This window comes from Podarcis muralis, chromosome 2, assembly GCF_964188315.1.
Source record: "Podarcis muralis chromosome 2, rPodMur119.hap1.1, whole genome shotgun sequence".
Classification (NCBI taxonomy): Eukaryota; Metazoa; Chordata; class Lepidosauria; order Squamata; family Lacertidae; genus Podarcis; species Podarcis muralis.
Genome location: NC_135656.1, coordinates 38,743,013 through 38,764,274, shown reverse-complemented (window position 1 = coordinate 38,764,274; position 21,262 = coordinate 38,743,013). Strand labels below are relative to the sequence as shown.

The window sequence follows — 21,262 nt, the reverse complement described above, 5'->3', positions numbered from 1 at the left end:
ATTGTTCAGTTTGGTTGTGTATTTCTGAAGGTTGTATTTATTGTTCATTACTACTTTTGTTATGTTGTAGTTATGTATTCCCCTCATGTTATGATCTGCCTTGAGGATGGTTTGAACCGTGGAAAGGCAGCATACAAATAAATTTATGTTATGTATGGCAGCCATGTAGGAAAGGTGGGAAAACAGCTTTTGCACAGGCCAAATGTGGGCAGCTTATTTCAATACTGGAAACACAAAAGTCCATATAATCCAGATATACTAAAATATTTAAACTAGAAATCACCTTTGTACACTTTGTACACTCAGAACTTGAGTTAAGCTACAACCTGACAGACAGAAATTAAAAAAAAAGGGGGGGTAATTTCTTTCCAATTGGAAAGTAATTATATAAAACCTTTAACAAACTGATATTGCATGTTAGGAAAAGCTTCCTACCAGTAAACTGCACGGCTCAAAAAGGCCACAGTAGTGTCATAAAGTATCAGAAACATTTAGAACATATTGCAAACTCACAACTTACCGAGGCAGCTCTTCTGCAATTAATATCACGGTCAAATATAGCAGTTATAACCAGGGCACTGAAGACAGAAAGAAGGAATATATAAGAATAATTGACAATCGTAAGAATTTCAGTGTATTTTTTTTTAACACTCAGGCCACTGCAAAGTCAGGCATTCATTATCATGAGTAGCTGAGATCAGGCAGCCCCCCTTCCCTGTTGAACCTCTGGTGCTTGGTGACAAACTTTTCATTCAGCAGACATTTTGAGCAAGTTTTTTTTTAATCTTCTGCTTTATTTTTCATTATTGTATCCTTTGTAGCCATACTGTACAGTGGTACCTCAGGTTAAGTACTTAATTTGTTCCGGAGGTCCGTTCTTAACCTGAAACTGTTCTTAACCTGAAGCACCACTTTAGCTAATGGGGCTTCCCGCTGCCGCCGCACCGCCAGAGCACGATTTCTGTTCTTATCCTGAAGCAAAGTTCTTAACCTGAAGCACTATTTCTGGGTTAGCGGAGTATGTAACCTGAAGCGTATGTAACCTGAAGCATATGTAACCCGAGGTACCACTGTACATCACTCAAGGGTTGTATCCAATGCTATTCCTATGCAGCATAGATACACTGAAGCTAATGGACATGACTAACTTAACGTTAACTTAGGTTCATTAATATTGACAGGTCTACTCTTGAGTATTACTTAGCTGTATACAACCCAGAGGCTACAGCTTTATGTACTTAAAGTTCCTTGGAAGAATACTTCCTGTATTCTGTATTTTCTATACTTTCCATATTCTGGGGACACCACCACTATTTGACTGAGATCTGTCTGGATATACGAATTTCAGTACACAGTTTAAGGCACACTACAGCAACAATGAAGAAATGGGCCACAATGTAATTAGCAGGGTCTATTCTACAACGCTGTACAACATTTATTAATAACCTTGGCAAGCATACTTAATCTCCCTCTGGCTGGACGTAAACTCCCCTTTGTACCCGCAGTCTGGGGCAGGGAGATGTTCACAAGTGACATGACCAGAGGCAACCTGATCTGAGGGCTCATCACCAGGGCAGCTAGGACATCCCAACCCTCTGTGGACCCTTGCTGCTTATAGCAAGGTAGGCAAGTGTTGCACTGGGTAGACCAGAGCAAATAGTTTCTAGCCTGCCTTTGGTGCATCATGAAAGGAGGCCCAGATGCAGAGAAGTGACAATTTGTAGCCTGCCATCACCACCAACCCATTAGGTCCTATTTTAGATGCCGGTTAACAGAGCCAAGAAATCTTTTTTACTAGTTCTTCAAATATTGAGGGAGAGGATTAGGTTTCTGCCTGTTGTGGAATTGCCAAGTAGTATGTTATCTTTCGTATTGTCAGTTACTGGTAAGTCAAAACTGGCACTTGGTCATTAAGCAGGTACTATAATTAGGGGCAAGAAGGGGAGATGGGCTCTCCACAAAATCCACAACACCAGGTAGAAGGCTCATAGTCACGCAAGGAAAGCATTGTGATACACTAATGAGCAATTACACCATGAACCCATGCTTACAGCATCTGATTAAGCTATCGCCTCCCTTCTACTGAGGGAGTTTACATGAGACTCCACCAGGATTTCCCAACATAATGGAACAGCCAAAATGGGATTTCTTTCACAAGAAAGGAATAAAACATGTTTTGACATATCGCGAGTTAATTGCATCTGATTTCCAACAGGTATGGCAAAGAATGGCTCACTCTTTCAAGTGTCAATGATACTTCTTATGTAGTATCCTAAAGCATATTAAAACTTTTGTTATGACATTATATTTGCTTTGCATAACTCAAGAGACAAAAAAGGTATACTGAAACCTCCACAATGAGGGTTGGCAATGAATGCTATTAGTGTGTAAGTATCATATTACTGAAAAACGTTTTTCCAACAAATCTAATTTTCATGGATGCGGAAGTAAATCTAAGACAGCCATCTTAAATTTCACTAAATCAAGGTCATGGAGCTCATAGTACTATGACTCTTGAATGGAACACAGTGGACAAAAAGTCACGGAAATTTGGGTTCATACTGTGAAGCTAAATATCTGGGTATCTAAAGTAGTTCAAAAGTTCAGCCGGCAAGGAGCTTGTACATGATGATGCAGATTATTTCATAAAAATTAGATATGAAAGTTAGCTATAGCCTTCTAGCTTGTAAATTAGGTGCCACTGCTACTGAACACAGTAACATTCAAAGCCAGGAAATATCTGCCCACTTTCCATTGCAATCTGTTTAGTTGCACACCGTTTCACTAAACAAAAGTTGGTGTCACTGTTTCCATTTTGTATATTTAAGCCCCAACAAGTTTAAAGGGCAGGGCAGGGCAGGGCAAGGCAAGCAATCGAAAGTTTCGGTCAGGTCCCCCTACTTCCTTCACCTCTACTATTCTGACAAAAGAAGAGGCAGGAATAGGTGTGGTTTTCCAAGCCAGGCACTGCCCTGCTACACAAAAAGAAGGAAGTGAGAAACATTTCTATCTTCCCTACTGAGAAGAACTTATGAGCTGTGTGGGTGTCCACAAGTTGCAGAACCTTCTCTGTGGTAGCGTGAGTCTTAAGAAATGCCCAAGGAGACTTATCTGACTCTTGACACAGGTGCTTAGGCAAACACATGGCTTCTCAAAAAAACAAAAACAAAACACCTTTGGGATAGCTGGGTTTTATATTTACTGCTTTTCTGTGGTTTCAGTGAAGGTTATTTCCTCTTTTTAGGAATCACTGCTGTTTCTATTATATGGACTTGGTTTGAGAAGAACAGTAGGGTATATATTTACGGAAATGAATATATTTGATTAGTCTGTGTTTAGTTTTATGGTTAAGGACAGCTGAGCCCTGGAATGCCAAAGATGACAGATGAAGAGGGTCAGGCCTGCTTGATCCCCCAACCATTCATTTAACACCATTCATATTATCCTGGAAGTGTACATTAGCATCAGGGAGATGGACATGTTGCTTCTCAGGCTATGCAGCAATAAAATGCTCAGGTTCAATGCTGGCAACCAGCCAGTCTCAATTCTGAGCTCTAATAGTGGAAGTGGTTTTGGAAGGGTGATAATTTTTTTTTTTTAAGGTATCATGCAAGGCTCCATGCTGGCCGAAGCTCCTGAAAAAGAGCAATCCTGTTGGGCACCAAACTCACCATCAGTTACAGCGAGTTATTAACACCATTTCTGGTATTAATCCTTGAACAGAAGGTTCTCTGTTTCTCTCTGTTGGTAACCGCTCACATTACAGTTTGCCAAGTGGAAGCACACTTGCCCTCATTTGCTCTTGGAGATTGCCATGATCTTTACAGGTTTGCTAATTTGGGTGTACAAAGGAGCCACTGGGGTCAAAAGCAATGCCAAAGTCATTATGACAGAACTATGAGTAGGCAAGAAGAGACGCAATGTTAAAAGGCCTCACTGAACTACTGCCACAAATCCTTATTTCTGCAACGAAAGCCAGACACACACGTTGTGAAAAATGGAGTCTGAGAGTGCAAATATGTTACCCAATATGTAACAGATATTACTTTTAGCATGAACTAGTCAGACAACAAAATATATTCCTCATGTACAGGTTATTCTCAACATTTCATCAGAGCACAAGATGTAGCTCTGAGCAATATTCATATTTCCTGATTCTGCAGGCTAATCTTGCCCCAGAGTCAAGTGGCTCCATTTACCTAAGAGCCACACCTTTCTTTTCTTCTCACCAGGCAGTACTCCAGGGAAGACTAAACTGCCTGCACTCCCACAGTGTCATCAATTTCTTCTGAGCTGCGGGTTAGTACTGTTCTCAAGCGTAAGTAAAGGAAGAGCATTCATGTCTTCACAACAGTAGACCCCCTTTTCATTTTCATCAGCAACACAACAATACAATTATCTAGGGATTCAACCAACTAAACATAATTTTTAATGATCTTTAAGATTTATAGAAACCCAGCATACAACAAACCTAGCTTCCTGCGCAGGAGCATTTCAAAAAACATTAAGCTATTTTGTATACAACTGCTTAGTGAAAAGATACTGGTTTTCAATTACGGCATGGTTATAAGGAACAGCCTAAATTGATTAACCAAAACCACTGGAGGGCACCAGATTGGGGAAAGCAGCATTTCTGAATTTTACATGTCTACAATTTCCTTTTTCCCGCAAGTACAGAGATCAGTAACACTTTGTTCTTGCCCGAGTGCAAGTAGGAGCAACAGTACATGACCCTGGCTTAGGGATAAGCCCAGACTGAGGAGTCATTATTTGTTTTGCTCAAACAAACCTTGGCTTCAAATCCCTGGTTAAACCAGGGATTATGGCTTGTTGCTGCTGCTCACCCTAGGGGAGAAATGAAGCAACAGCAGCTTACTATGCCATAGAACTGCTGCCACAGAATGCAAAGTCCTAGAAGATCACACCATGTAACCATGAAAGCATTATTCCAATAAAATGTTGCATACTGTACATGAGCAGCAAATTAAAAATTGCAGGTGTACCATTCTATGACCTGATGTGCACTGCAATATTTCTTCCAATTAATAGCGGAGGCAAGAAGGCATGAGGACGTTTGCAAGATTCATATGTTGCAAAATCTCGAAGGGACACAAAAGATCTCAATAACTGCACAAATTAAGCCCATCTCAATGCCTATATCCCTTAAGTTTACTTTCAGAGAGAGTTACATGCGAACTATACAATGAAGTTCAGCCTATTTCAAGATACCGAATTATTCAATTTTGAAAGGTAGCAGAATTTGTTTCTGGCTAAATATATCACTCTTCTCAGTCAGAATGAGTGACACACCTAAAGTTAGAACTGAAGAGACAAGAAAGTAAAGGCATATGATTAGTGTTTCTGGCTGTAAACCAAGGTGTGCTAATACAGGTGAAACTGTGTGTCATCCTGTGAAAGTTCCTGATTCTCAGCATAGAGCTTCATTGCTCCCACACTTCATTATTCCAAGAGGAAAAGACAGATAAACACACAGCTTTAGGGCCTCATTAGAAGAAATGTATTTCTCAGAAATAGGATGTTGAAGTATTTTCAACTAGTGCACTGCCAAGATGGAAGATTTGTAGCTAAATGCCAAGTTGCCACCAATATATGCAGAATCTGGCTAAAAAATTGATTACATAACAACTGTGTAAACTCATGTTCCATTGATTGGAGATCTTGTGACATTTCTTCAGCTAAGATTGCTTGGGGTGAATTTTTCTTTAAGTATTCAAAAGAAGCAAAAAAGGATGTTTCTCTCAGAGTTGACATGCATGATCAAAAACTTTTAAAAATTGCCCCCAGAGGAATAACATTTATTTATTACAAATGCTTCCTTAGGTAACTTTTCATCTACAAAGTTACCAGAGCAGTATACAAAGGTAAGGAAAAATAAAACAACCGCCCCCCAAATATAATACAATATAAAGTTAAAACATCATAAACCCAAAAGACAATTTAAAAACAACAACAAGCAGAGCAGACTTGATAAATTCATTCAATGCTAGAATAAAATGATTTCCGAGACAGACATGTAACAATAACAGGTTCCAGTTTTACCAAATTATTTTGAAAGTGGTAGGGGACTGTTTTTGTTTATATTGTCTTGACTTGTAAGCACTACTGAAATGCAAATTTATTCCATAGTTCATTTTCTGAAATCTGCCCCATCTATATGAAACAGATAAACCAAGCATTTCACTGTAGTAACTTACCTTGAAATCTGATTGACAAATGGTCTCAGTTCTAAGGGATCATAGGCACGAGCAAAAGCCCAACATACATAACAAGCAGAATCCCGAACGTTCGAGCCGACACTGCAAGCTCCTCGCTTCTCATCGTAGCTCAGTCCTTTTAAAATCACAGGAACAACTGTGGAGAATTTTTGAAATGAGAAAAAATAAACTGCATGGAAGTCATTCAATGAGATCCTTGTATTAGAAGAGGAATAAGGACAGTTGGTGAATGATTTGTGCAGGTGGTGACAGTTCTGTAGCAAAGGGTCTGAGATGCTTTTGTTCCCCGTACCCTCATCCTGCATCAGTGGGGAGAGACAGTACAAACAAAATGGAGGAAGAAGGTGTGAAGAACTGCCTTGCTATTAGAGGGAAACTTAAACTAAAACTGCAGCAACAAACACCTCAACAAGTGGGAAACGCTCATTCAGGTGCTGGAAGGGATGAAGTGCACATAATCATTGAAATAAAATTGCGTTGTTTTTGTTTTCTAATTGAGAAATGCCAAGCATTGCTGCAAGGGATAGGGGAGCTTTCCTGAGCCTATTTTTCCTATATTTTGAAGGTCTGCATGAGTGCTTATGTAGAATAGCAGGGAAGCTCAGCTAGCAGTATCTGGGCTTTCTACAAGGCAGCTCAGACCTGGATGGAAAACAACTACACCTTCAGTTGACAATATGCTTCGAGTTTCTATTCTTTACAAAGGTAGTATTTCAATGATGGCTAAAACAAGAAAAATCATTAAAACAATCAGAAAACATAATCTCAGAAGTCAAAATTACCCAAGAATTGACTCAGTGGCTGCGTTCAGACATCATGATAAACCATTGTTTATTGTGATATCTGAATGCTTTGTTTTGTGTTTTGTTTACATTTATGGGACCTCATTTCAGAATAGACACACAATATATTCTATCCACTGTATCTTAAAACCTGCCATTAAATGCCATTAAATGCCATTAAAATGAAGTTAATGGAATTCAACCAAGCTTTGTATTTCTGATTCCCACAGCTGTCCATACAAGAGTTAAGAGCCTTCTGCATTGCAAGCCTAAGCATTATTACCCAGAAGTCCTTGGGAGTGAGCCCCACTGAACTCAGTGTCTGTTAACGTGCAGCAGATTGGGCTGCATGCTGTTTTTACTGATTAAATGATTCAAACAATATTTACAGTTATCTCAACACAGATAAAATTCTAATGCTACAATAACACTAAGATTAAAGTTTGACTGAAGAACCTTTCTTTCTAGCCTATCATCTGTCTAGTTTTATTGCATAAGAGGGGCTTTACTTAACTCCCTTCCTCAAGCAGAGTACATCTTGCTCCCTCTTGAGATGCAGAGTTAGCATATTCTGTACTTGACCCACTTCTACACCTTCTACTGGTGTTGGCAAGACTTGGCCAAACCAAAAGGTGGGGGGGGGGGCGTGTTGCAGACACCACCAATGAGCTGACTGGCAGTGCTGCAAACCCCTATGCAAAGTGCTCTGTAAGACAGCACTTTGCAAGAGGCTTATGAAAACGTAAAGATCAATTGATTGTTGGTGCAAGAGCCATACAGTCATACCTCGGGTTGAATGTGCTTCGGGATGAGCGCGTTTGAGTTGCGCTCCGCGGTAACCCCAGAAGTAACAGAGCGCGTTATTTCCGGGTTTCGCCGCTTGCGCATGCGCAGACACTCAAAATGACGTCACGCGCATGTGCAGAAGCGGCAAAAAGCAACACACGCATGCACAGACGTGCCATCGCTGGTTATGTTTGCTTCTAGATGTGAATGGGGCTCCAGAACGGATCCCATTCGCATCCAGAGGTACCACTGTAGAAGCAAAAAAGGTCACATGGTCTGTGGCTCAGACCTACAAGCCACATCCAGTTCTCCATTCCTGCTCTAATAGTTGCTAGACGCATGTAGTGCACAGTTTGGCCAAAGTTAAGTACTTTTGGATCTCCTTCATTTTAATGCGAGTTAAGTATCTGTTCAAATTTTCTCAGCAAATCAAACTGGTAACTTCTCCTTTCCTCAAAAGCATATGCCGTACTTATTATTATTTATCAGTTTAATGTGCAAAACTGCTTTATAATGAGCCTGATATGAAGCTGACTCAGGGCAGACCAAAGAAGGCATTTCATATTGCCCATCACTGTGCTGAGCTAAGGTTCAACTGCCAACCTTCTGATCGGCAACCTGGTTTAGACCACAGTGCCACCCATGTCCCTCAAAGAGGAATTAGATAGCAATAAAGAAAAAGAAGAATGTTCCATTATTAATTATTATTACTACTACTACTACTACTACTACTACTACTACTACTAAAGAGGAACTAGATAGCAATTTAAAAAAATGTAATAACTGGCTTTCAAAGGACCTCCTGTATTTCATTCTAATTTTAAGGAATCGTGCACAAAAGGTTGAAATTATATAAGGGGTGTGTAACACAATGAAACTAAGGACTATACAAGACAACAGCAAATACACTAAACAGCAACCCTACGGTCTTACAGTTTTTCTTTACTTTTTCTCTTTTGGCGAGGCTGAGGAAGCTTCTAAATTAAACCTTTCACACAGTTCCAATGGTCCGATGCCAAAACCTACCAACCACACAGGTTTCCCTACAAGGCTTTCTCTTGGCATCTGCCAGTCAGGTAATATAGTTCAAACATACTGCTTACTGAACAGTATGTAATTTAATCAACTGCTGTAGCCTACAGAAATAACAGCCTGCAGGGGAAATAAAAGTCACTTAACTCTTATACTTCCCCTTCTTTCTGTGGTGAACAAGTAAGGGCCGGGAAAGAGGCATAAGCTTTAAGGGGGGGGGGGGGAGGAGAGGCATAAGCTTCAAGTATTTCTGTTTTAGGAGGTACACATTCTGATGGGGGACACATTATGCCCCTTCTAGGGTAGTTTGTCCACCCTACATACACCCCTCCCCCGGAGACACCCTCCATTGTCTCTAAGGCAGATGATGCCAGCACAACACAAAACACAGAAAGTACACAACACAGGCTTGTAATGTGTTCAATTAAAATTGGGAACTTCCTCACAGAGATGAGGTGTGATTATGGTGTAGTGGCTCAGACACTTCACAGTGCAATCCTACTGTACAATGCCTTCTTACTACTAAATTCAGTGGAGCTTACTACCAGGTAGGTGGAGTTAGGATTGCAGTTTAAGCCACAAACTGGAAAATCTCTGGTTGGAATCCCACCTATGCAATGATCTCAATAGACAGCCTTAGGCAAGCTGCCCTCTCGCAGTCCTCACATCTGAAATGAAGGGGTAATACCGCTTTCCTAATGACTGCAACTATGTGAAGCACTTTTGAGACTTGAAAGCACTGTATATCAAGGTTTTTTGTTTTTGTTTTATTAGCCTCTCTATCAACTTTGACACCATTAAGTCGAGCATTCATGTCTGGGAATTAATACAAATCACTGTACTCTTGGTCCTGCTTTTTAAAGGTGTTAGCTTGTAGTAACTTTAGAGATTCCTTTGCATCACATGGCTTACAAGTATGAACCAGCAAATGCCTATGGTATCATATAGTATAGAGGAGTTCTTCATGACACATATAATATTTTTAACATGTAACAGTGCACTCAAAATTTGATGCAAAGACAGTCCTTTTCAAGGATAAGTAATCTCCTCCAACTCTTCCGACCAGCAGGAAAGACAATAGCAGAAAATTGGAAAAGGCATGAATAGAATCAGCTGCCACACATCTGTTATTTGCACCGGTGCAGAATAATGCTTTATTGTCACAGAACAGGGCTAGTACTAATTCAGTATTGGAAAAAGTCATTTTTAGCAGTGTGGAGCAGTGGTTAGAGTGTCACACTATGGCCTGGGAGACCGGGGTTCAAATCCCCACTTGGGCAGGACTGAGCGACCTTGGGGCAGTCACTGCTGCTCAGCTTAACGTACCTCAGAGGGCTGTTGTGAGGATAAATGGGAAGGGTGTGCCACCTTCAGGTCCCTGGATGAAAGGTGGGGTGTAAATTTAATAATAATGATAATAATGATGATTATAATAATGATAATAATAATAATGATGATAATAATAATAAGTGCCTAAGATGAAAAAACACGTCCTCTAAGGAGGACGAAGAAACTGCTTTTAAGAGGCACAAAATTACCCTACACGGGAAAACCACATCGCAGGACCAAAAGTTTGGTATTCTCTTTTTTGTTTGGTGAAAGAAAATAAAACAACCTGACAGCACTAAAACTGTCTTGAAAAATGTAGTTTAACTTGTTCCCAAGTGTGTTGAATAAACTGGTGAAAAAATGGATTTAACTGGTTATACAAGAACACAAAAAAGCCCCTGGAGGCAGTTTTTGAAAATCTGCTGTAAATTTTTTCTTGTGGAGATTAAACATTACTGCTACTGATATTACTGTTTACGCTGTACTTTCCACCTCAGACTTAAATAAAACCAGGGGGAAATGTTGGTTTTTCTAAGAAGTGTAGAAAGAAAAGCTCTATTGATCATTACACGATTCTTCATCTTGGGAAACACAGATGAGAGGTGTCAGGCAGGAGATACAGTGGTACCTCGGGTTAAGAATTTAATTCGTTCTGGAGGTCTGTTCTTAACCTGAAACTATTCTTAACCTGAAACTATTCTTAACCTGAGGTACCACTTTAGCTAATGGGGCCTCCCACTGCCGCCATGCGATTTCTGTTCTCATCCTGAAGCAAAGTTCTTAACCCGAGGTACTATTTCTGGGTTAGCGGAGTCTGTAACCTGAGGTACCACTGTACTACATTTTGTACTTCAAGAAAAGGTTAGGCTTCTGAAGAAGCAATTCCATGTCATAATAAAGTTGTTGATTATGTAGGTCATGTATAGAACTCACCTTAAACAATGGTTTAGTGTGGCGTGGTTATTCCCCCCCCCCCATGCTTAAGCACTCTCCCCTCCCCTCTTCTCCTCCCATATATACAAGAGTGGCAATTCAGAAGCTTTCACTTCTGCTTTTAGCAAACCACAGCTTCCTACATCATCCCAACTGGAAACTATGGTTAAATATAAAGTATGATTAAACAAGCCAGCTTCAGAAACCATGTTTTAAAGGTGGCTTCTTTTAAACTAGCCATAATTAATGTCAGCCATAGTTTTTTTTCCCTTCAGATAACAGGACTGAAAGCGCAAAGATTTCCAAGATTGGGAGGTGGCTAAGTTCATTTCCATTGCATTAAGCCGTGGTATAGCAAAATATCCAAACATGGTGTCAGGGAACTGCCATCGGAAGGACAGGAGGTGGAAGGGCTCCCTGAGGTTGAGACAGACTTAGCAGCTGAAGAGGGAACCAGCAGGGGGAGAGGAGGGGCTCCAGGGGAAAGTGAGTCGGAGGGATGGCTCAGAGACACTTCCAGCGAAAACAGTGGGGAGGTTTCAAGACCTCCTATAGGGACACCCACTCCTCGCCGGAAACTGTCACGCCGAGAGTCCAGAAGACGTGTTTCCGTTAAGGAGCTTTTATGCTGGAAGAGATTCCGTAAGAGACCACTTTCGGATTCTGCTAGCGACTGACGGAGCCATGCTGGAGGGGCTCCGTCGTAGGCAGAGGTTTGAGGACTTGACCAAACTCTGAGGGACTTGCATTTTACGCACAAGCAGCTCATCATCCCATTACACATGGCCTAAGACAGTGTTTCCCAACCGGTGTTCCGCGGCACACTAGTGTGCCGCGAGACGTTGCCTGGTGTGCCGTGGGAGGGAGGCGGGCGAGTCGGGCGGCGAGAGGCGGGGCGGCGGCGGCGAGGATCCGCGTCGAGCCGGGGGCGGCTCCGCGGTGGTGGTGCCGAGGTTTCTCTCTCCATTCTCCCCTCACACACACACACACAGGAAATAACACAGGATCAGCTGACAGGACCCGGCCAATGGGGCGGCGGCGGGGCAGCGCGCGCAAAAGGGAGGAGCGCGAGACAGCGGACGAGGAGGAGGCCGGCATGTCCGGGCAGCAGCAGCAACAACAGCAGCAGCAACTCCCGGCGACGGCTCCTCAAGCCCCGGGCAACCCTACTCCCTCACCGGCCTCGGCCGCCCTCCTGCTCCACCCGCCGCCGCCTCCCCCGCCGCCGCCGGCCACCTCGGCCCCGCCGCCACCCCCTCCTCCGCCCGCTATCGCCGCCACCACCACAACAGCCGCCGCCGCCTCAGCTGGGCCCATGCCTGCCGGGAGCAGCGACGGCGGCAGCAGCAGCAGCAGCGCCCCGGCGCCCTTCCCTCCCGGTGTGACGCTGCGTGCTGATGTCACGGGGTGCCTCAAGATTTTTTTCATCAAACAAGTGTGCCTTTGCCCAAAAAAGGTTGGGAAACACTGGCCTAAGAGTTTATCAACATGTGTGACTTGCCTATATTGGTTATTGCCTATAACCAATGAAAGAAGATTTTGTCATTATCAGGGAAGCTGGGTCATAATGGGCGAATGAACTCCAGTAACTCAACTCTGAGGATTTCACTAGGTGTACTCTGAGCAATGCATTTTAAGCCTTAAGCAAATATAACTAGTCAGGAGTACCACAGAATTTCTTACACCAGGATATGGGCAGTTGACATTTTAAAGGATCAGAGGAAAATAAGGTAGGGTGAGTATTGAGGAAACCTTGGGTCTGCTGTTAGGATAACCCAGGACACATTCGGCAGCTAAGCAAGGTATGCTGGCTCTAACAATTAAGCTGCTTTGGAGGCCTGGCTCTCACATATCATGCATGACATACAGTGCAAGTTTTATTCACTAGTCCATTCTGTTGTTGCCCACTAAGAAGAATGTCTGCCTTTATCTAAGACACTGTCAAAATGTGTGTGTGTGTGTGTGTGTGCGCGCGCGCGTGCACACATTTTGTGCTGGAATGATGGACAGAAGTAAAATTTGAGATATATTATGTACATGAATGTACATGCCCAGGCTTGTGTAGTAAAAATGTGTTAGTTCTTCTCTTTTCTTTTTTGGTAATATATGCTATTAGTTATTTTGAACTTGGCAATGTATCCAGACCAATAAATGATCTTAACCCAGGATAAGCCCCTCTGTGTTATCCTCTCAAAATAATGTTATACTCAAATCAACTGTTCAAACATTTTCACAGTTCATTTCAAAACAATTCACACTCCTATTATCAAAATAAAAAAGTACCATTAGCTTTTCATGTGGTGGTAAAGATATACATAACCAATTTGACATAAGCAAAAACATTATCATAAACACAAGTTTTCAAATTAAAAGAATTGCTGTGTGATTAGCAGGTTGCATATATTGTACATGGAAAACTGACAGAATCCAGATTCACTTGTTGAGTTTCAGCATTCTTTTTTAAAATGCAGTCACCTGTACGTGTAGCCTAGAGGTATTAATGAGCACCTGTTCTATCCCACCATCCTTAACTTAACAGCATTAACTACAGGTTGCAACAGGACGCTCTGCTTTGAATACCATGAAGCACAGAAACAACTTCTGCCTTCCCATCACTATAGAGTTCAGAAAGACCTTTTTAATGTCATGAGAAAAGCATCATTTCCTTATGTTCTTTAACTCAGTTTCTGAACAACCGTCAACCACGAGCATTATAACATTTTCTAAATAAAGCTACGAAAGGAAAAGCAAAATCAAAAATCCCCAACAAATTTCTAGAACGTTGAGGTGCTAGCCAAAGGATTTAATTGAATACCGCCCATAGTATTCCATTTAGCCAAGTCCTTTCTCCTGCAAGCAACATTTAAATGTGCTTCCTTGTGCTGAATAAGTTCTGTGAATCTGCCAAAAAGTGTTTTTTGTTTGTTTTTTGTTTAAAAGAGAGATTGTCTAATCAGATACGACATTCTTGGTTCAGATCCTGTACAATACAATCTCTTCCAGGTTTGCTCTATGTCCCCTAGCATCTAGGAAGGCCACTTTTCTAGAGGGCATAATGTTCTGCCTTTTTATGCATGTGCAGGGGACCATAAATTAATTTATCTCCTTGGCAGCAACAAGTGACTCCCTTCAAGCAAAAGCCCTGGCCATGGAAGAGAACTACCCTCCTTTTCTGCAGGCAGAATGTGGAGGAAGCAAAAGGAGGCTCTCCCTTTCTTTTATACAAAAACCCATCCCAGTGCTACTGCCTTCTGCAGAAGCTTCCCAGGAATGGGAAGACACCAGCCATCCTTTCAAGTGAATTCAAGCCAAGCCAAAATTTGGGAACCTCTATGCTTGCGTGCTGAACCTGGGACAAACAATGTTTACACAATGTGCAACGGAAAGAAAAGGAGCAAGGGAAAGACTCCCAACTCATAGCTATTTCATTAAAGGCTATGTTGGCTAATTCACAGAAGTGGTAAGAGAGAGCAAAATGTCCTTCCACATGCCCTGTTTATTGAACAAAAATGTTGTATGTATATTTATCCTAATGAAGTGGCAGAAATGCACACCCACTCTTTGTAAAAGTTCTGAAATTACGGGGAAAATACAACTCCTTTCACCTCTTCCATGGAACATAGAAACCAATCTAAGTAATTAGCAGGAATTGGGAGCAGGACATATACATAAATAGGTAGTGTAGTGTATCAATGCTTACTGATCAGTACAAGTGGAATAAAATAAGTTTGGAAGCAAAGAATCCTCACCAACACAACTGTAACATGGTTAGTTTTGTCTGCTGATCATTAGCTGTGCAAGTCAAATAGTCTTAGACCACTGGTCATGCTGGCTGAGCTGTAGTCCAACAACATCTGGTTATCACCTGCCCTGTGGTTCTTTCATCTCAGTCTGCTTTCTTTTTCTATATGTTCAATATTCATTTTGCCTATTCTTTGCCAACCTGACAACAAGAGAGGTGGGGGCCATCTCTAGCATCATGCTTGAGAGACACAACATCTCTTAACACTCCATCTCAAAGTTTCATGGCTAAGAAATTCAGTGATCCTATCCAGTGTCCTTACAGCATAAAGCACCCTGCTAACTAAAGTTAAATAGGAAAAGCACTAACATACCAACATAAAGGTAAAAGTAAAGGGACCCCTGGCCATTAGGTCCAGTCGTGACAGACTCTGGGGTTGCGGCGCTCATCTCACTTTATTGGCCGAGGGAGCCGGCGTACAGCTTCCGGGGCATGTGGCCAGCATGACTAAGCTGCTTCTGGCGAACCAGAGCTGCGCACGGAAATGCCGTTTACCTTCCCGCCGGAGCGGTACCTGTTTATCTACTTGCACTTTGACATGCTTTGGAACTGCTAGGTTGGCAGGAGCAGGGACTGAGCAATGGGAGCTCACCCCGTCGCGGGGATTCGAACAGCCAACCTTCTGATCGGCAAGTCCTAGGCTCTGTGGTTTAACCCACAGCGCCACCCGTGTCCTACAGACCAACATACTGAGTCTCAAATCAGCCAGCAGCAAGCCCCAGCTACAAGTGATCCACAACTTAATTCTTATGTTCCATGTCAGAAAATTTAAGATGACTCAAGATGTAAACATTTTTCTATTTTCCCCCAATAGAAAACCTTTGTACTACCTAGAAACTAAGGGTATTATCTAACCAACTTGCTCTGACTTGTAACATGCCACCAAATTTGGAGATTAGAAGTCATTAGGAAGGACAAAAGAGTGTCTCAAAAGGCGTTAAATGTAAGTCAGCAATTATGCAAACAGGACTGAGAGAGGACACTTGAAAAGAGATTGTGTAATTTTTTTTTGCAAGTTTAGGGGTACAGCTAGCTCTTAAACTGGTTTCTGCTATTTATCCAAGGTAATACTGTCGTATAAAATGGACCTCCTGAAGGTGTAAGAAAGTACCATCAAGAGAAGATTATACATGGGAACAGACAACAAGCTGAAATATGGCTACATTCTTCTAAAGAAGTCCCATGCCTGTGATAATATTATTTTCTTCTGTAAAACTGAACTTCCAATATATTTCACATGTCTCCAGAATTTATACTAATGAAAATACTCTTTCTCTGAGAGGATGCAGTTTCTCAGACACATCTGAGAAGAACAGAGACTACCAAAACATTCTGAATCCCTTTCCTCAAAGCACACTAAATCCCAGAAGCTAAAGCTTGTTTTAAGTGATACAGGTCCTTAGCTACATAGTGGAACCTGTGTACTTTTAAGCACAGCAGCTTTGAGTAAAAAGAAGAAGAAAGACAGACACCACTTTTCCAAATGACACTCCAAATGTGCTGGCATTAATTCATCCCAAGTGCGGCACTGTTAGGAGAATAACAATGATAACAATCAGCGTTGCATCAAGCCTGGAATTATATCGCCTCCAATATGACTATTGCGTTCATCTTCTTTTAATGGGTGTCACCTATCAGGTGACTGGTCTACATGCTTATAATAATTATACAACACTAGATGAGAGGACAATAAATTCACCCCAACAATGGAAAAACAGCTGCCAGTATCAATTTGACCAGGACCAGTTATATTCATTAGTGAAGAAAACAAGAAGCATCCTGTCTCCAAGGCTCTACTCCCTGAACTTGCATATCCAGGTATTTTGCTCTATTGCCTCCAGTTTAATACAATGCCTGCTGCACCTGCACATTCTGCTCTACTTCAGCTACAGCCCAGTTGAGCAGGTCTGCCTAGCAGCTACCACTTCCAGGGAGTGGCTGGCTTTTAATAAGCTCTTTGCTGCACTAGGATCATGCCCAGAGGCCAACATCGCTACCCTGGCTTCCCTCTGATTCAACAGCACAAGAAACAAAACAGACAAACTTACAGAGTATACAGCAAGGGTTGTCAAGCCTCATCAGGTCCTTTGGGGTCCCAAGCACAAGTCACACCTGCCCAGTCATATCCCTCCCCCCGCCAACAAAATACTGAACCATCTTCAGGTCAAGAACAAGACAGGGCAAAGATTGACCTACTATTGTCAACTACTGATTTTCTAAGCACCAGTCCCTTCTCCAGGCCATTTAAAATTAAGAGCAAGGAGTTAATGAGTGAAGAATATTCAATGTGCCAACATGTGAAGTCAAAAGGGGAGAGGGGAGAATGGGGGGTGTGTGTCCTTAGTCAATGGAAAAGGCCAAATGGATAATAGGAGTAATGAAGCTGACAGGATGAGGCAAGCAACCCTTTTTTACATGCAAGAGGATTTTGGAAGGTAAACAGTGGGAAAGGCGCTTAGGATGAAAGAAAGCTGCAGTGGATGCTCAGGCTTAGAGCTGACAACTGTGGTCTGCAGTAATGAAGAAATTTTGAAAGGCAAGCTGTAGAACAATGGCATTCCGATGTTGAATAGAGACAAGTATATTTAGATGTTTACTACAGATCCTACTACAGTGGTACCTCGGGTCTTCCTGCCACCACACGATTTCTGTTCTCATCTTGAAGCAAAGTTCTTAACCTAAGGTAGTATTTCTGGGTTAGCGGAGTCTGTAACCTGAAGCGTCTGTAACCCGAGGTACCACTGTATCAACCCTATCCCCCATCAAACCATAGGTTTTATATATTTATTTATGGGGGAGGGGGATTATGAGCATGGGCTCTGGAGAATGTATTTGTTGCATGGGATGATCATGCAAGCTTTTGTGGGCTTGATAGTACAGGCAGTGCCCCTTTCGTGCAGGGGTTCTGTTCCCAGCCCCACGCGCATCGGCGGAGCACGTATAAGCAAACCCCCCACCCCTCTTCTGCCTTCTTCTGAATCCAAAACACCTGTGCATTGGTGACTGCATGTCAACTGGACACACCTAAAATAATTGTCACCTGTATATCAACAGTATATCCACCTTAAAAACTCTGGGGACTCTCAGTTGCCAGTCTGCTGTGAAAACACCTTAGAATTTATTTATATCATGTAGAAAGTAGATGCTAGAATGTATTGTTAAAAACAACAACAGATGATATCATTGTTCACATGCATAACAAGAAGGGAACTGACAATACAGTGGGGAGGAATTCACTCAGCAAAATGCCCTCTTAATACAAACATGTCTGCTTACTTGATGGAACAAACAATCTGCTCTCTCCTTCCTCCCATGCTGTTCTGGGGGTTCTCTCAACCCTCCCCCACAGCCAATGGGGCACATGAGAAGGGAGAAAGCACAGTTACACTAGAGGAAGTCCTTACATGGGTTTCTGCTGCTAATAAATCCCACCCTATATTAGGGGATGTTCACAAGCCTACACTGTGTAAGGCACAGCAGGGGATCTCAAACCAGGGCCTCCAACAGCTTTGTGTCCTTAACAGGCCACACAGACACGACCTGAAGGAAAAGGCAGGCCTCTAGGCTGTCATTCCAACCTGAAAAGAAGCAGCAGACCTCCTAGCCTACTGTCATCTGACTCTCCGAGTGAATCAGCAGGCTAGGTCAGCCCATTAGTCCACCCATCTTCTCTTTGAGCACAAGCATTGTACTTATTCTCCTGCTCCCTCAGATCATGATCACAATCAAGCCCTCTACTGCTTCCTTCAAACTAAATCTTCTGCCTGGCTCTTACTCTGCACTTGCCTATGACCAGTGAGCTTGACATCGATACCAGGAAAGGTCCTAGAACAGAAAATTAAACAGTCGGTCTGTGAACACCTAGAAAAGATGCTGCGATTGCGAAGACACAGCAGAAGTCTAGTGTCTATTCTGCTTTGGTCAGACCCAACCTGGTGTACTGTGTCCAGTTCTGGACACCACAATTTAAGAAGGATATTGACAAGCTGGAACGTGTGCAAAGGGGGACAACCAATATGATCAAGGGTCTGGAAACCAAGCATTATGAGGAATAATTGAGTTTGGTATGTTACCCTGGAAAAGGGGAGACTGAGAGGAGGTATGATAGTAATCTTCAAATATCTAAAGGGCTATCACATGGAAGATGGAGCAAGTTTGTATTCTTCTGCTCCGGAGGGTAGGACCTGAACCAATGGCTTCAAGTTACAAGAAAGGAGATTCCAACTACACACAAGGAATAACTTCCTGCCAGTAACAGCTGTTCAATAGTGGGACAGACTTCCACGAGAGGTAGTGGGTTCTGCTTCCTTGGATGTTTTTAAATAATAATAATAATAATAACAATAATAATTTATTATTTATACCCTGCCCATCTGGCTGGCCAGCTGTCATGTATAATTTAACTGAGATTCCTGCATTGCAGGGGGTTGGACTAGATGACCCCTGGGGTCCCTTACAACTCTACAATTCTATGACTCTATGAACCCTGAACATCTGATCTGGTGCCTGACCTCCAGTTGATGTGTTGGCCATGTGCATTATCCTTCTGATCCTTAACACCCTATAATTCCTTGGAATGGATCTGTGTGTGTATGGTTCTTCCATTTAGCTTTCAGTAGCAACCTTCTCAGAGACCTATGACGATGTACCTTTTTACTTGTAAAGGAGAGAAATTAAGGAACCGAGGGAGATCTCATATGCAACAAAAGCAGCTTCCTCTCTTCTTGACAGTTCTAGTGTGGGATGGACAAATACAAAATGGTGTATTGGACATTAACTCCAGCTTCCTAAGAATTTCACTCATCCTTTAAAAACCCATACACATACTACTTATGGCTCTAATGCTAAATTTTAAAAAGCGTGTGCAAAACATCTGTCAAAATAAGAGAAGCCAGTGAGCTGGAACTGGCATATCTGAATGCTGCACAGAATGCAAAATTCATAAATGTACTCATAAATGTACAATTCATCTTGAGTTGTTTTTAAAGTAGAGGGCACATTTTGCCTTAGTGTCCACTGTGATAGACCACAAGGAATTAAGTTGACGCTTCCGTTTCCAGTCCCATAACTAGTGCCGCAAGAAAATTTACACAAAAACTTAATGTAAGTCTGTGCTTCTGTTGGCTGTGAATCAGTACCCTCTCTACTTGCCTCTTGGCCGCCCTGCACGTAACTAGTTGAGACAGAATATAGATGCACATCCTACAGATGGATGGCAACTGCATCCTGCTGCAAGTGTTGTCCACCCACAGTTCATTACTTTCAACAGGGTGGGAAATTTGATGGGCTTCCAAGTGCACATCTCCATCCTGCCACAGCTAATCACCTATGCACTAAACAGAGGCCAGGTAGCATTGGCTCATTTGTTTCAGTAACCAAAATGCACTCTCTCTCTCTCTCTCTCTCACTCACTGTCTCTCTCTCACACCCCTTACAAACACTGCTGTAGGCAGCACCTTTCATGTGTATGGAGAGGGAGATTTTGCAAAAAAAATCTAATACTAAACAACACAGGGTTTTATATATAATTAACAACAAACACTTTCAAATTATGCAATTTGAAACAAACAATTTTGTGCCTTCACTCTGGGTATAGACTGATCTAAAAACCATATAAAATAAAATAAAAACCCTTAGACTTACTCATTCACAGCTATAGCTTTGTAATTTAGTACTTACTTAGTCAGCTAACCGTAGGGACGCGGGTGGCGCTGTGGTAAAAACCTCAGCGCCTAGGACTTGCCGATCGCATGGTCGGCGGTTTGAATCCCCACGGCGGGGTGCGCTCCCGTCGTTCGGTCCCAGCACCTGCCAACCTAGCAGTTCGAAAGCACCCCCGGGTGCAAGTAGATAAATAGGGACCGCTTACCAGCGGGAAGGTAAACGGCGTTCCGTGTGCTGTGCTGGCTCGCCAGATGCAGCTTGTCACGCTGGCCACGTGACCCGGAAGTGTCTGCGGACAGCGCTGGTTCCCGGCCTATAGAGTGAGATGAGCGCACAACCCTAGAGTCTGTCAAGACTGGACCGGGCAGGGGTACCTTTACCTTTACCTTAGTCAGCTAACCATGTTATAACTGTATACAAGCCACAAAGCACACTACCAATTCTACAAGCACATTACCAATTCTACCAAAGCACATTACCAATTCTACAATTCTACACTGACTGTACGACATGGCTCTCTCATTTTACTTACAATGGTACTGGATCTTAGAAGGTTAAGAGAGTCTTGCAGGTAGCCTCCATAATGCTGCCCTGCACAACAGTGTTGCTTGTGGCTCTATCCCAGTGTTAAAAAGGCAACAAGGATAGCCCAGAGCCCACAAACGGGGGAAGAGAAGAGTCAATGACAGGGAGAAACA

At 42.5% G+C, this 21,262-nt stretch overlaps 1 protein-coding gene across 6 annotated transcripts in view; it reads right to left on the bottom strand.

Moving 5' to 3' along the window:
• TBCD (tubulin folding cofactor D) overlaps positions 1-21,262 on the bottom strand; it is a 125,450-nt gene that overhangs the window by 57,626 nt on the left and 46,562 nt on the right. For all 6 annotated transcript variants that reach the window (XM_077924294.1, XM_077924292.1, XM_077924291.1 and 3 more), the window contains 2 exons: positions 6,216-6,372; positions 521-578 (listed from right to left, as the gene is read on the bottom strand). In XM_077924294.1, coding sequence (XP_077780420.1) covers positions 521-578; positions 6,216-6,372 — 215 coding nt within the window. The remainder of the gene's footprint in view (positions 1-520; positions 579-6,215; positions 6,373-21,262) is intronic.